Source organism: Chaetodon trifascialis, chromosome 11 (genome assembly GCF_039877785.1).
Source record: "Chaetodon trifascialis isolate fChaTrf1 chromosome 11, fChaTrf1.hap1, whole genome shotgun sequence".
Lineage (NCBI taxonomy): Eukaryota > Metazoa > Chordata > Actinopteri > Chaetodontiformes > Chaetodontidae > Chaetodon > Chaetodon trifascialis.
This window is the reverse complement of record NC_092066.1, coordinates 1,212,123-1,226,162: the sequence shown is the minus strand read 5'-3', so window position 1 is coordinate 1,226,162 and position 14,040 is coordinate 1,212,123. Positions and strand designations below refer to the sequence as shown.

The 14,040-nt window shown below is 45.4% G+C and overlaps 2 protein-coding genes across 2 annotated transcripts; one reads left to right on the top strand and one right to left on the bottom strand.

Annotated features, from left to right (window-relative positions):
• Window positions 1-372: 372 nt before the first annotated feature.
• On the bottom strand, window positions 373-6,507 carry LOC139339418 (immunoglobulin lambda-1 light chain-like). The gene is made up of 5 exons (XM_070975030.1): window positions 6,423-6,507; window positions 6,014-6,330; window positions 3,544-3,592; window positions 1,744-2,052; window positions 373-842 (listed from the first exon to the last, which is right to left on the bottom strand). The coding sequence occupies exons 1-5, from the start codon at window positions 6,463-6,465 to the stop codon at window positions 694-696; spliced, it is 867 nt and encodes a 288-aa protein (XP_070831131.1). The 5' UTR covers window positions 6,466-6,507; the 3' UTR covers window positions 373-693.
• Window positions 6,508-10,670: 4,163 nt separating this feature from the next.
• Window positions 10,671-12,312, top strand: LOC139338573 (E3 ubiquitin/ISG15 ligase TRIM25-like). Its single transcript, XM_070973720.1, has one exon. It carries the CDS (start codon window positions 10,799-10,801, stop codon window positions 12,002-12,004), a length of 1,206 nt encoding a protein of 401 aa, XP_070829821.1. The 5' UTR covers window positions 10,671-10,798; the 3' UTR covers window positions 12,005-12,312.
• Window positions 12,313-14,040: the final 1,728 nt, after the last annotated feature.

Genomic DNA, 14,040 nt, shown 5'->3' with positions numbered 1-14,040 from the left:
TTCATGTGTGGAAACAACAGTGTCATCAGCGTAGAGGTTTACATCCACACTGACACAGTGAGAAAAGGGGGTCAGCACTGAACCTGGTGGCACACCCACACCGACTGACTTAGATATAACAGCTCCGTGTTCATGTGAGCTCTTCTTTAACGAGCTTTGTTGTCTTTGTTCAGCTGTTTACTGATGTTCACGTCTTCCTGTACATTTGTTCTTGCTGCTGTGTGAAAGTATGTGGAGAGCTGCTTCCAACCACAGTCAAATGACTTGTAGCTGCCAACATACATGGTCCATGAAGCTGATTCTGTTTCTGATGATCTGATCTGAAGCCAAACTGAGGTCCATGAAAACAAAGAAGTTAATGAAACACGCTGTGATTTTTCACTTTATTGAGAATGTTTGAGTGAAAGAGTTTGACAAACCCGCCACACTCAGCATCATGTATTCAAAAGAAAGACAAGAAGAGACAAAATAGCACAAACAATAAAATATCCAGCAGGCAGCCAATGATTCAGCTTCATTTTCTATTATTAGAAAAACCACAATGAAAAGAGGAAATAAAGCAGAGAATCAAAATAACACTTTACCACAGAATGTACACTCAGTAACTGCAGATCTATATGTGCGTATGTGCATTTATATTTTAGGATGATAGATGAGATGAAGGGATGAGATTTGATGGCGAGCAGAAAACAGTCAGTCAGCATGTGTGCAGTTGGTGGACGGTCCCTTGTTTCTGAGGATCATCAGCAGAGAGAGTCCACAGCAGTACACCAGACTCTTGACGATCAGCACTGAGTACAGCAGCAGGAGCAGCTTCACCCTGCACTGAGACTGGAAGGACACTGACACACACACACACACACACACACACACACACACACACAGTCAGAGCATTTAGCTATCAAGCTCCTCTCCTGTGGAACCATCTTCCAGTCTTTGTCCGGGAGGCAGACACTGTCTCTACATTTAAGAGTCGTCTTAAAACTTTCCTCTTTGATAAAGCTTATAGTTAGGGCTGGCTCAGCCTGGTCCTGGACCAGCCCCTAGTTATGCTGCTATAGGATTAGACTGTCGGGGGACCTCCAAAGACACACCGAGCTCCTCTGTCCTTCTGTCCCTCTCCATCTGCACGCTTTCATGTCCTACCACGGCGAGTTACTAATTTAGCTTTTTCCCCGGAGTCTCTGCGCTTTAGTGCAGAGACTCATGAATAATGGCTGAATCTGTATTGTGGATTACAGCTACGTCAGCTGTCATGACTCTGCCTGACATCCACTGCAACTGCTACTACTATTATCATATCCACTGTCACTGTTACTTTGATTGCATTTCTGTCTGACTCTCTGTCTGTCTCTTATTCTCCCTCTCCCTCTTGCTCTCCTTCTCACCCAACCGGTGGAGGCAGATGGCCGCCCACCCAGAGTCTGGTTCTGCCTGATGTTTCTGCCTGTTAAAAGGAAGTTTTTTCTCGCCACTGTCGGCGAGTGATTGCTCCTGAGGGAATTGTTGGGTCTCTGTCAATAAAAGAGCTCGGCCTGAACCAGCTCTGTATGGAAAGTGTCCTGAAACAACTTCTGTTGTGATTTGGCGCTATCCAAATAAAATTGAATTGAATTGACACAGTGACTATCGTCAAAGACAAAAATATTGCATTCTAATTCAGGATCAGGAAGTGATGAGCAGAAAGTAAACAGACTGACATGCAGCCCTTACTGCTGAACACAGTCAGCGAGCCTTCATCACCTTGTTCTGGTGGGGCCTCCGCTGTGCCCCCCTCGTGCTCGACGTAGCAGCTGTATTTATATGTGCTCTCTGGTCTCTGACGGATCAGCAAGGAGGCGACGGTGCGTCCCGACCCTCTGAGCTCCAGCTGCTCCGTCTCATCAGGGGGCAGCTTCTCCAGAGGACCGTTGTCCTTTCGTCTTTTCCAGGAGAAGCGGACCACAGGAGGAAACATGGCTGAGGCCACACACAGCAGGGAGCTCTGGCCCTCCAGGCGGGCTCCGGACGCTGCCGGGTACACGCTCACCACGGGCTTCGCTATGGGCTCGTCTGAAGTTTGACGGCAGCAACGAGCAGCACAGACACACATTGACACAGTCAGCAGCAGCTTACAGCACTGCACTGCATTCAGTCTGATCCTGGAAACTACGTGGACTCTGATCACTAAACTGCTCATCAATACAGCACAAAGTTCACTGCATGGACTGTATTCAGCTTCATATCAAACACAATGAGCAGCTGATGTCAGCAGATGTTACATGAGGAACAAAGACAATGATGGATTTGGAAATTCTTCATTTCAATAAAACATGTCCATTCAGCATAATGTCACATTTATTACTAATAATATATGACAATATCAAACTATATATTTAGGAAATTTGGTTTGATAGAATGAAAAATATTTTGTCTCCATCAGGATGAAAACACATTTTAGAACAAAGACCGTATTTATCTTCACGTGAAACTCAACTGTCATGTCGATGATTACAACATATTAAGAATATTAAATATTTATCAGCACAAAGTTAAATCCAATCATTCAAAAACAAACAAGAAATTCATCAATATTTTCAACTTTTATACAAGATTAAAATGATTTGTCTTCAATATAATAAACTCTCATTTAAAAATGTCAAAATCTATTGATCCTTGAGTGGAAATTCATATATAATATAATATAATATAATACAATATAATATAATATAATATAATATAATATAATATAATATAATATAATATAATATAATATAATATAATTAATAATCAAATTACATTGTGTACATTGTGTAATACATGATTTTTATGGCCACATACTTTAAATATATTTACTTTTCCATATTTCAAATTATATTAAGCCTCATTTACTGTTTATATTTATATTAAATGTTCTTGTATGTTAATGTGAAATATATTTGTATGCGTGACATTATACATTAAATTATCATCTGTCATGTATAGAAATATTTAAATTAGCAGGCATAAATGAATCATGTTGCATAAATGAATGATAGCATCATATTCAGTGTCTGTTTGTCTTCATGTATAAATATATCTTCCACTTAAAGACATATGTACCATCATATAAAATACAGTTTCCATGAGCTCGATTTTACCCTTTAAAAATGACTTATTAATAGAACAGATTTAAAGTCTTCAGCTTTTCAAAATACATTTACTGACATTTGTTCACTTTACTTTTTCACATATTATCTTGTTTCATTAAAACAAGAGATGATGCTGAATTACTGAGATGATCAAATACTTCATATTTGTAACATTGCTCATATCAAACTTTTTCTGGATGAATCAGTTTGATGTCCTGCAGAAATAAAGAAAAACTTGAGTTGTGCAGTGAGATTTAAACATCTTTTCATGAGTTTTGAACCTTTTTATGTGACAAAAGCTGCACGGCTGCAAGAATTCTCTGCTAATTATCAACAAAGCAACATGGAAAGTCTGAAGCAGCAGAAACTCATTAAAACACATTTTCAACTTGTTCAATAGAACAACTGAAGGAAAAAGAAAGTTTATTCTTACCTGTTACGTACAGTTTAGTCCCAGAGCCAAAGATGCGGTGGTAGTAACCCCCCACAGTGAAACAGAGTGAGACAAAAACCGTCTGCTGCTGAATGTGTCAGCTGAGGTGAACGAGTCCAAACCATGAACCAGTGTCAGAGATAGATAGATAGATAGATAGATAGATAGATAGATAGATAGATAGATAGATAGATAGATAGATAGATAGATAGATAGATAGATAGATAGATAGATAGATACTTTTTTTCATCGCCAAGGGAAATTCACAAAGTCCAGCATATTCCACAAATTTAAGTAAAAGGCATGCAATAAAGGACGCCAGCCTTCTGAGGAAGGACAGTCTCTGTCCTCTCCTGCACAGAGCATCTGTGTTGGCAGTTCAGTCCATTTTATCATCCAGCTGCACTCCCAGGTATTTGTAGGTCCGTACAGTCCTGGATCAGTGTCCTGTAGTCCTCCTCCTGTCCACTCCTGATGCAGCCCATGATAGCAGTGTCGTCTGCCAGCTTCTGCACGTGGCAGGACTCTGAGTTGTATTGGAAGTCTGATGTGTGCAGGGTGAACAGGACTGGAGAGAACACGGTCCTCCACGGTCCTCCTGTGCTGCAAACCACGGTGTCAGACCTGCGGCCCCCCAGCCCTCCATCCTGAGGTCTGCCTGTCAGATAGTCTGTAATCCAGACCACCAGGTGTGAGCCTACTCCAATCTCTGTCAGTTAATCTCTGAGGAGCAGAGGCTGGATGGTGTTGAAGGCGCTTGAGAAGTCCAAAAACATAATCCTCACCACACCGCTGCACCTGTCCAGGTGAGAGAGGGATCAGTGTAGCGAGTAGACAATGGCTTCCTCCACTCTCACCTGGTGAGCAAACTGCAGAGGGTCGAGGGCAGAGCGCACCTGTGGCCTCAGGTGGTGTAGCAGCAGCCGCTCCACGGTCTTCATCACATGTGATGTCAGGGCGACTGGCCTGAAGTCATTCAGCTCCTCAGGCTGTGGTCTCTTTGGGACTGGGATGATGCAGGATGTTTTCCACAGCTGAGGGACCCTCCCCTGCTCCAGGCTCAGGCTGAAGATGTGCTGTAGGGGGTGTCCCAGCTCCAACACGCAGGCCTTCAGCAGTCGAGGGGATACTCCATCTGGACCTGCTGCCATGCTGGGATGAAGCCTCCTCAGCTCTCTGCACACCTGGGCTGCTGTGATCTTGGGTGGGGGGGGGGTCTCCTCTGCGCTGGTGTCGAGAGGGAGAGCAGAGGGTGGGGAGGGGGGTGCAAATATTGTGAGGTGCGAATGAGTTGGGGGGGTCAAACCTGTTGAAGAAGTTGTTTAGCTGGTTCCTTCTCCCCACATCTCCTTCGATGGTGACACCCCGCTTTGAGCTGCAGCCGGTGATGATCTTCATCCCGTCCCACACCTCCTTCATGCTGTTGTTCTGCTGCTTCGCCTCCCTCAGCTGGACTCTGAGTTCCCGCTGCACTACTCAGATTTCAGCTCCATGATTTGTTTCTCTCATGTTCACATCTATTGGATGGACGACCATTGAATGTGGTTCAGACATTCATGTTCCCCTCAGGATGAACTCTAAAAACTCTGGTGCTCCTCTGACTTTTCATGTCATGTTGTCGGTTGTCAGAAACTGTGAAAGCTGCTTGTTGAGCATCAAACTCCGCTGAAGAGTGTTAACTTTGCCCTGCAGCTTGTTTAGGTTAGCATGTTTGTAGCTGTGAAGACTCTTATGATTCACCTTCTTCATCACTGTGAACTCGTCCCCACAAACTAACTTTGACACACTGGTTCCCTGAAGGGTCTCCACACCTGGAGTTCAGGAGCCACTGTGGTGTCCAGCAGCAGAGACAAGAGCTGTCATTGTCAGCCAATAGAGAGCGACCAGGTCTCGACCACAATCCAGAACTCTGCGTCCGATGCTTCCTCCTCTCCTCACGACTCCCCACCACACATCAGAAACACACCGCAGAGTCTCAGGGGAGGTAAAGAGATTCCTGCAGGCGGCAGGTGTAGAGAGAGTGGGTGACATTAGCATGCTAACATGCTAAAATAACATGGTGAACATGGTGAACACTACACCTGTATAGCGTGTTTGTTCGTTTGTGTGTTTGTTTGTTCCTTCATTGCTTCAGTTTGTGGAACAGCCAGTGGGAAACCTCCTGGTCCTCCCAATCACCAGCCCCCCCGCGATTCCACAAATCATTTCGTGGTGTTTCTGTGCTGCTCGTTTGTCCTCACTGTGTCAAACTACAGAAATCCTGCTGGAACATCTGATGGAAATCTGAATGAATCTAATATGAGATGAATCTGTCAGTTCAGTGTGCTTGTGCCTCTGGCTGAGATGGAGCTGAAATATGTGAACCTGGGCTGTGGTTTACTGCTCTCTTCCTGTCACAAACACTGTTTGACATCTGCTCATCTGTTGGTTTTTGTTCAGGCTGCAGGGATCATTTCTCACTGTGGAGATCGCTCTTCCAACAGGAGCAGTAGTAGGAGGCTGAATGACTGAGTTTAGCTTTCTGGATCTGCAACTCACAGCCGTTCTGTTTATTCACAGCTGAGAAATCATCTTTCTGAGGATGATTGTAACCTGAATAAATTCCACCACTACTCCTGTCAATATCAAGAATAACTCTGAATGTTTCTGTGTCTTTCTTCTGGTACCAGTAAACATAATCATAGTCACACTGGTCAGTTCCTCCACAGCTGAAGGAGACTTTTTCACCAACTCTCCTGGTCAATGTTAAATCATTCTGAATCAGCTCTGCTGCCATGGCTGCCAGCGCTGCAGAGACACAGACAGAGAGACGAAGGTCAGCGCGACAGTGTGGGTGAAAGGTGGACTTTTCTGGCTCCCGATTGGCTGGAAACACTCACCTGAACACAGGCAGCACAGAGCAGCAGCTGGGAGGAGAAGCATTTTGTGCAGTGGTGTTTCCTCTGGTGAACCTGGGGAGAAGTGTGGCTCTGATGCAGCAGAGGCCAAACCAGGACGAGCTGAGAGATCACAGGAGGGCCACGTGCTTCCTAACAGGTCCTGGGACCTCCCATGAGCCCCTGCGGCGGACAGATAAGGCTGCTGCTGCTGATCGACGCTCAGCTCAAGCTGCTGTGTGGTTTTCCACCACAGTCGTGCTTCTGCCTGTAAAAACCCTCCTGATGTCAATTTTCTACACAGTGAAAAGTAAAACGTTTCCCTCTGAGCTGTCGGAGAGTAGAAGTATAAAACAGCACAAGATGGAAATACTCAAAGTACAAGTACCTCAAACTGTCCACCACTGTCTTTAAGTGAGCTCTATCAGATGTCAGCAGATCACTGAATAGATGATTAAACTGAAGAGAAAGAAAGAAATGAATAAATAAATAAAAAAGATTTTAAGAAATACATTAATACTTCTCCTAATTTTTGCTGCCTCTAACACTGCTACCACTATTAATAATAATAATAAAAAATAAAAACAAAATCACAACAGGAAATATAAAAACAACAAAGGAGAAAGAGAGATAAACAGTAAATATAATATAAATAATTGAATTATTGATATAATCATGAACATCCATCCATTATCTATACCGCCTATCCCTTTCGGGGTTGCGGGGGGCTGGAGCCTATCCCAGCGACAATGGGTGAGAGGCGGGGTACACCCTGAACCGGTCGCCAGCCGATTGCAGGGCCACATGCAAGGACAGACAAACATTCACACTCACACCTCAGGGCAATTTAGAGTCACCAATGAACCTAATGAGCAAGTTTTTGGTCTGTGGGAGGAAGCCGGAGAGAACCCACGCATGCACGGGAAGAACATGCAAACTTCACACAGACCCGGGGATCGAACTGGCAACCTTCTTGCTGTGAGGCACGCACACTACCTGCTGCGCCACCGTGCAGCCCATAATCATGAACAGCGTCAATAAAATTTATCAATATAATGAAAAGGAACGCCCTGCAATCGGCTGGCGACCGGTTCAGGGTGTACCCCACCTCTCGCCCATTGTAGCTGGGATAGGCTCCAGCCCCCCGCAACCCCGAAAGGGATAGGCGGTATAGATAATGGATGGATGGATGAAAAGGAACAGATATGTCTTTCATTCCTACCAGAGTACTTTTACAGTGTGGTATTAGTGTATTTACTTCAATAAAGGAGGGAATACTTCCTCCACCTCTGCTTTTTATGTTTTTTTGTGTTATGTGTTTTGTTTTGTTCCTGTTTTTTTTTTTTTAAGCTGAGTGTATGTAAGCAGAGTGTGAACTGTGCTACACAATCTACTACTACTAATACTACTACTACTACTACTACTACTACTACCACAGGTACTGATAGTACTGCTTCTCCTGTCCTGATGTCTTGCAGCAGACATGTCAAAGTGCACTTCAGGTGTCAGTCCTCACATCAATGATGGCTCTCATGACATGTTAACCAGTCAGCATGAATGAATCTGAGGCCCCAGAACTGGAACACAGAGGTGAACAGCAGCAGTTATTAATGTTATTAATTACTCCACATTCATTTCCTGCTGTCACGGCTCAAAATGTCTGCCAGAAAAATGTCCACATTGTTGCTGCTGTCAGGATTATAACCGTCACACTGCTGCCCTCTAGTGTCTGTAACCACACACTGCATCACCACCTCACACTAATACTGCAACTACCACTTTTACTGAAGATGCTGCACTGCGGAACAAATCCTGAACACTGCTGCCCTCTGGTGGCTACAAGGCCACACTAATCCACACACAAAGCTATCAGACAGCGTCGCTGCTGCTGCCTCTGGGTTCCTCTGCTCCTATTAGTACTAATAGTCCTTCTACTTCTGTGCCTCGACTAACTGACTTGCCTTTCATTCAGGGAAACCAGCACTCAACAGAGGAAGAGGAGGACACCACTCGTCCTCCACCTACAACGCTGTCCTTTCATCCCTTCCCTTTAACAATCATTGACCTCATGTTACAGCTGCAACCACTGCTGTTCACACCTGTCCTCAGGTGACTGCTGTGACACAGCCAGGAGCACTAACGAGTCAGGTGGGGTCAATGAGCTTGATAACGACCCCGCAGAGGTTCAATAACTGGGACTCCACTCCAGAGGCAAAAAGCAGTCAATGAAGTCAAGTTTCTACAGCCAAGAAGGAAAAGTTAGCGGCTGATTTTTCTGGTGGAGTTTGAAGGTAGTCGTCACTTCACGTCTGACCAATGTTTCCACACAGCAGCTGTGTTTTTCTGTCTCATGAGCCTTTGTGGGCTGGAGCTTGTGTGCATGATGACAGTGACTGTGACACATTTTATACGCTGTACATTTTATCTTTAAATCAGCTTCTTCATTGTGACCAGCTGAAATAAAGGCAGAGCCACCAAAAATGAAATGATTTGTAAAAAATATCAGTTCCAAAAGAGCTGAGGTCAGCGGTGTGCTGTGGCTGTGTGGGAAATATGGCGTGCAGATGTTGGCGAGGAACATGAGAAAGGAATCAACCAAAGTGGATGGACAGAGTGTCTCCAGAGGACGGAGACAGCAGCTTTCAAAGAGACTGAGAGCGAGCATCAGGCCGGAGGGCGTCAACAGTCACTGTGTTCTCCTCTTTTCAGGCAATGGAAGCACTTTGAAACAAGCTCAGTGTGTGAAGTGTGTCATACAAATGAATTTACCTTCCACCACCACCACCACCACCACCACTACCACTGCTACTACTAATACTAATACTACCAAACAGGTATTTCTGGGAGCAGACCTTTGTACTTGTTGCAGCAGGTGTGGCTCAGGTGTGACTCGTGACAGTAACAATGGCTCTGCTCTGTCAGGGAGCCAGCTCACTGAAACAAGACAAAGCACTTCACCTGTGGACGCTTACAGACGGCTGGTCGCTCGGCTGACCGCTCACATAGATTTAGAACAATAGGTGATGTCACAGCATTATCCAGCTTGGCTCCTCTCAGCCACAGACAGTACACAAGACATTTTTCCCACGTTTTTCAGTCAATTTCTTGCATTTTTTTTCACCTTTATGAGCAACGCTTTTGGCACGTGATAAAAGCTCCTCGTGGTTTCTCGTGTGATTGGTTTGAGCAGCTGTAACCAAACATTGGCTTCCAGTCACTTCCTGCCCTCCATCTGCAGTTTGCGCCACAACAAAAGAGTGATGTCATATGCAAACAACCTATCATGTAAACTTCCCGTTGAACAAATCTGATGTGAGCTCATGTCGGCTTGAACCAACCATCTTCAACCAGTAATATTATGACATCCACCCGTCAATCAAGCTTCACCTGTTGGTGCTAACACTCGTTAGTTAACTCGCCAGAAGCAGCACGATGCCTCGTCTGACTTTGAGCGTTCGCCACCTCAAACCTTCTTCCATCCATCCATCCATCCATTATCTATACCGCCTATCCCTTTCGGGGTTGTGGGGGGGCTGGAGCCTATCCCAGCTACAATGGGCGAGAGGCGGGGTACACCCTGAGCTGGGCCACATGTAAAGACAAACAACCATTCGTGCTCACACTCACACCTAGGGGGAATTTAGAGTCACCAATTAACCTAATGAGCATGTTTTTGGTCTGTGGGAGGAAGCCGGAGAGAAGCCACGCATGCACGGGAAGAACATGCAAACTTCACACAGAAAGGCCCCGCCTGACCCGGGGATCAAACCGGCAACTTTCTTGCTGTGAGGCACGCGCACTACCTGCTGCACCACCGTGCAGCCCCAAACCTTCTTCCATTTCCCCAAAATATCATGGTTATAGTTGGTTGGTTGACCACTCAAGACAGTTTAGTTAGTTAGTTTAGATAGTTTTATCATAAATGCTTCGAAGCGGATGATTAAACATGTGAGAACAAAGTGTTTCATGACAGTTTGGTTTGAAAACTGTCTGCTGTCAGTCAGCTGTTTTAACCAGGAAGAGAAAACTGAACCTTTGCTTTTCTCAGATGGGGAGCAGGTTTTTAACCGAAGCTTTGTGCTCAACGAGGAAACACAGTGAAATTCAGAGCTGCTCCTCTTCCTGAATGCATCAGAGCTTGATAACCCCTCCCTCTTCCTCCTGCTCTCAAACACAGCAGCTCCACTCTGTCCACATACTTCCTGGTTCCCTCCCCTTCAGATCTGCACTTTGAAGATGGGTGTAACCAACATGTGGTGAAGTGCAGGAGCTGACAGGCCTCATTCACTGCAGAGACACATGCTGTTTAGATCAGAGCTCAAACTGCTTTCACTTCTGAGGAAGTGAAACTCGGACAGTCGTTGACACTGAGAGGTGAAATGGCGCAGAAAGGAGTTCAGCTGGACCGGGAAGCAATTTCTTGTTCGATCTGTCTGGATCTACTGAAGGATCCAGTGACTATTCCCTGTGGACACAGCTACTGCATGAAGTGTGTGAAATCCCACTGGGATGAAGAGGATGAGAGGAAAATCCACAGCTGCCCTCAGTGTAGGCAGACCTTCACAACGAGGCCTGTCCTGGTGAAAAGCACCATGTTAGCAGCTTTAGTGGAGGAGCTGAAGAAGACTGGACTCCAAGCTGCTCCTGCTGATCACTGCTATGCTGGACCTGAAGATGTGGCCTGTGATTTCTGCACTGGGAGGAAACTGAAAGCCCTCAAGTCCTGTCTGGTCTGTGTGGCCTCTTACTGTGAGAAACACCTCCAGCTTCATTATGAGTTGCCTGCCTTTGAAAAACACAAGCTGGTGGAGCCCTCCAAGAAGCTCCAGGAGAACATCTGCTCTCGTCACGATGAGGTGATGAAGATGTTCTGCCGCACTGATCAGCAGTGTATCTGTTATCTCTGCTCTGTGGATGAACATAAAGGCCACGACACAGTTGTTCTGAGGGACAAATGGACAAACGTCTCAGAGACAGTGACTGAAGTGGATGTTTTACTGTCAGCACCAGAGCCCAAGACCAGAGCTGAATTCTTAAAATATTCACGTGAAATCACACTGGATCCAAACTCAGCACACACATATATGTTATTATCTGAGGGGAACAGAAAAGGAACAGCAATGAGTAAAGAACAGTCTTATTCTGATCATCCAGACAGATTCACTGATTGCTGTCAGGTCCTGAGTAGAGAGAGTCTGACTGGACGTTGTTACTGGGAGGTGGAGAGGAGAGGTGGAGGAGTTTGTGTAGCAGTCGCATACAAGAATATCAGCAGAGCAGAGAGCTCGAATGACTCTAGATTTGGATACAATGACAAATCTTGGGCGTCATATTGGGACAACTACAGTTATAACTTTAGGTACAACAATGTGCAAACTCCCGTCTCAGGTCCTCGGTCCTCCAGAGTTGGAGTGTACCTGGATCACAGTGCAGGTATTCTGTCCTTCTACAGCGTCTCTGAAACCATGACTCTCCTCCACAGAGTCCAGACCACGTTCACTCAGCCTCTCTGTGCTGGACTTCGGTTTTGGTCTTTTGGAGACTCTGCTGAGTTCTGTGAACTCCAACAGTCAGAAGTCATTTAAGGGACAGCGGGTTCAGCCATGGAGGCCATCACTGCTCAGGATGATTGTTGTTGACCTGAACTGACTTTTCTCTGCATGAAAATAGAAACTTCTCTGTGCTCTACATGTTTGCTGAATATTTGCATTGATTTATTTGGATGTTGTTGTTTCTCCTCCACTGCACGAGTCTTCAGAGAGACAGCAGCAGACCGTCCTCCATCGGAGACATTTTGTTCTCAACACTTTGTACATTTGTACAGTAATCTATGATCACATTGATGTTTATTTGTTTGACAACGAGCTTCAATAAAACTGTAATTATCTTGATGGTAATCAATCCGGAGATCTATCATTATTTTCTCTGACAGCTGAGATTCAAACTAATTGATTGTGTGTCTGATTGAATGTGTGCATGAAACCACTGAACAAGGGTCACTGAACCCACCATCTGAGCGAAGGAGCAGAAATCAGATGATCAGACGAGTCAGGACAGGATCTATTTAATCTCATCCCTTATCTCAGTCAGCAGTCATCACGAAGGGAAACCAATAGTTATTCCACATTAACACCACCAACACGACTATGCAGCATCCTCTTATCCTCCAAACACAGAGAAATTATAAACGTAGATTTTCTGAAAGATGGACATTTACCTGACTGATGGGTACCACCTGTCTGATGATTGGAGGGAACCGGATTCACCTGTGTTTTGTCTCATTGCTTCACTGCAGTTGTGCTGTGAGTTGCAGCTCGTCGTCCTGCTGCGTCTGTTGCTTTGGAAAAGAAAATGATTTTCAGAAAACCTGTCAATTGACGGTTTGGTCATCTTGGGAATATTTCCCTCTTGACAGCAGCTGCATAAGTTCAATAACAAATGTCAACAAATTAATATGACAGAAATACGGAGGAACGAATATTAAAACTCTCTGCGAGGCACGAACAGGTGAAACAACTAATCAACAGAAAACTAATTGGCAGCAATTTTTTTCAATAATTTGACTATTTTTGTAATAATTCTGAGGTTTGGATTGTTGGTTGGACTAAACAATCATTGTCTCAGCGGAAATTGTGACGACATTTCTCACTATTTTCAGAATTTTTACAAAAACAAACAATTGTTTCAAGAAAATAATCCTCTGATTAATCCGTAATTGATAATAATCAATAGCTGCAGTCCTGTATAAAATAGTTCAATAGTTCAAAAGTCCAGGAGATATTGTGGGAGGTGCTGCGGGCATATGGGGTGAGGGGTCACTTCTCAGGCCGTCCAGTCTTTATATGCCCAAAGCAAGAGCTGTGTTCGGGTACTCACGCAGTGATTTAGGTGTCATCACGCAGTGAGTCGGACTTGTTTCTGGTGGGGGTTGGCCTCCATCAGGGCTGTGCCTTGTCACCAATCCTGTTCGTGATATTCATGGACAGGATATCAAGGCGTAGCCAGGGGGAGGAGGGTCTGCAGTTCGGTGTGCTGACGGTCTCATCACTGCTTTTTGCAGATGATGTGGTCCTGTTGGCATCGTCGGTCTGTGACATCCGGCACTCACTGGATCGGCTCGCAGCCGAGTGTGAAGCGGCTGGAATGAGGTTCAGCACCTCTAAATCTGAGGCCATGATTCTCAGCAGGAATCCGATGGATTGCCTAATCCGGGTAGGGAATGAGTCCTTGCCCCAAGTGAAGGAGTTCAAGTACCTCGGGGTCTTGTTCACGAGTGAGGGGACAATGGAATGCGAGACTGGTCAGAGAATTGGAGCACCGGGGGCAGTATTGCGTTCGCTCTACCGCACCGTTGTGACAAAAAGAGAGCTGAGCCAGAAGGCAACGCTCTCGATCTACCGGTCAATATTCATTCCGACTCTCACCTATGGTCATGAGGGCTGGATCATGGCCAAAAGAACTAGATCGCGGGTACAAACGGCCGAAATGGATTTCCTCAGGAGGGTGGCTGGCGTCTCCCTTAGAGATTGGGTGAGAAGCTCAGTCATCCGTGAGGGACTCGGAGTAGAGCCGCTGCTCCTTTGCGTTGAAAGGAGCCAGTTGAGGTGGTTCGGGCATCTGG

Bases quoted from the DNA above. Each gene is read 5' to 3' on its own strand.
- LOC139339418 (XM_070975030.1), bottom strand. From the start codon at position 6,465: ATGCTTCTCCTCCCAGCTGCTGCTCTGTGCTGCCTGTGTTCAG. The intron at 2,053-3,543 runs GTAAGAATAAAC...GTCAAACTTCAG, and splicing joins GACTAAACTGTACGTAACAG to ACGAGCCCATAGCGAAGCCC. The intron at 843-1,743 runs GTGATGAAGGCT...TGTGTGTGTCAG, and splicing joins GGAGGCCCCACCAGAACAAG to TGTCCTTCCAGTCTCAGTGC.
- LOC139338573 (XM_070973720.1), top strand. From the start codon at position 10,799: ATGGCGCAGAAAGGAGTTCAGCTGGACCGGGAAGCAATTTCTTGTTCG.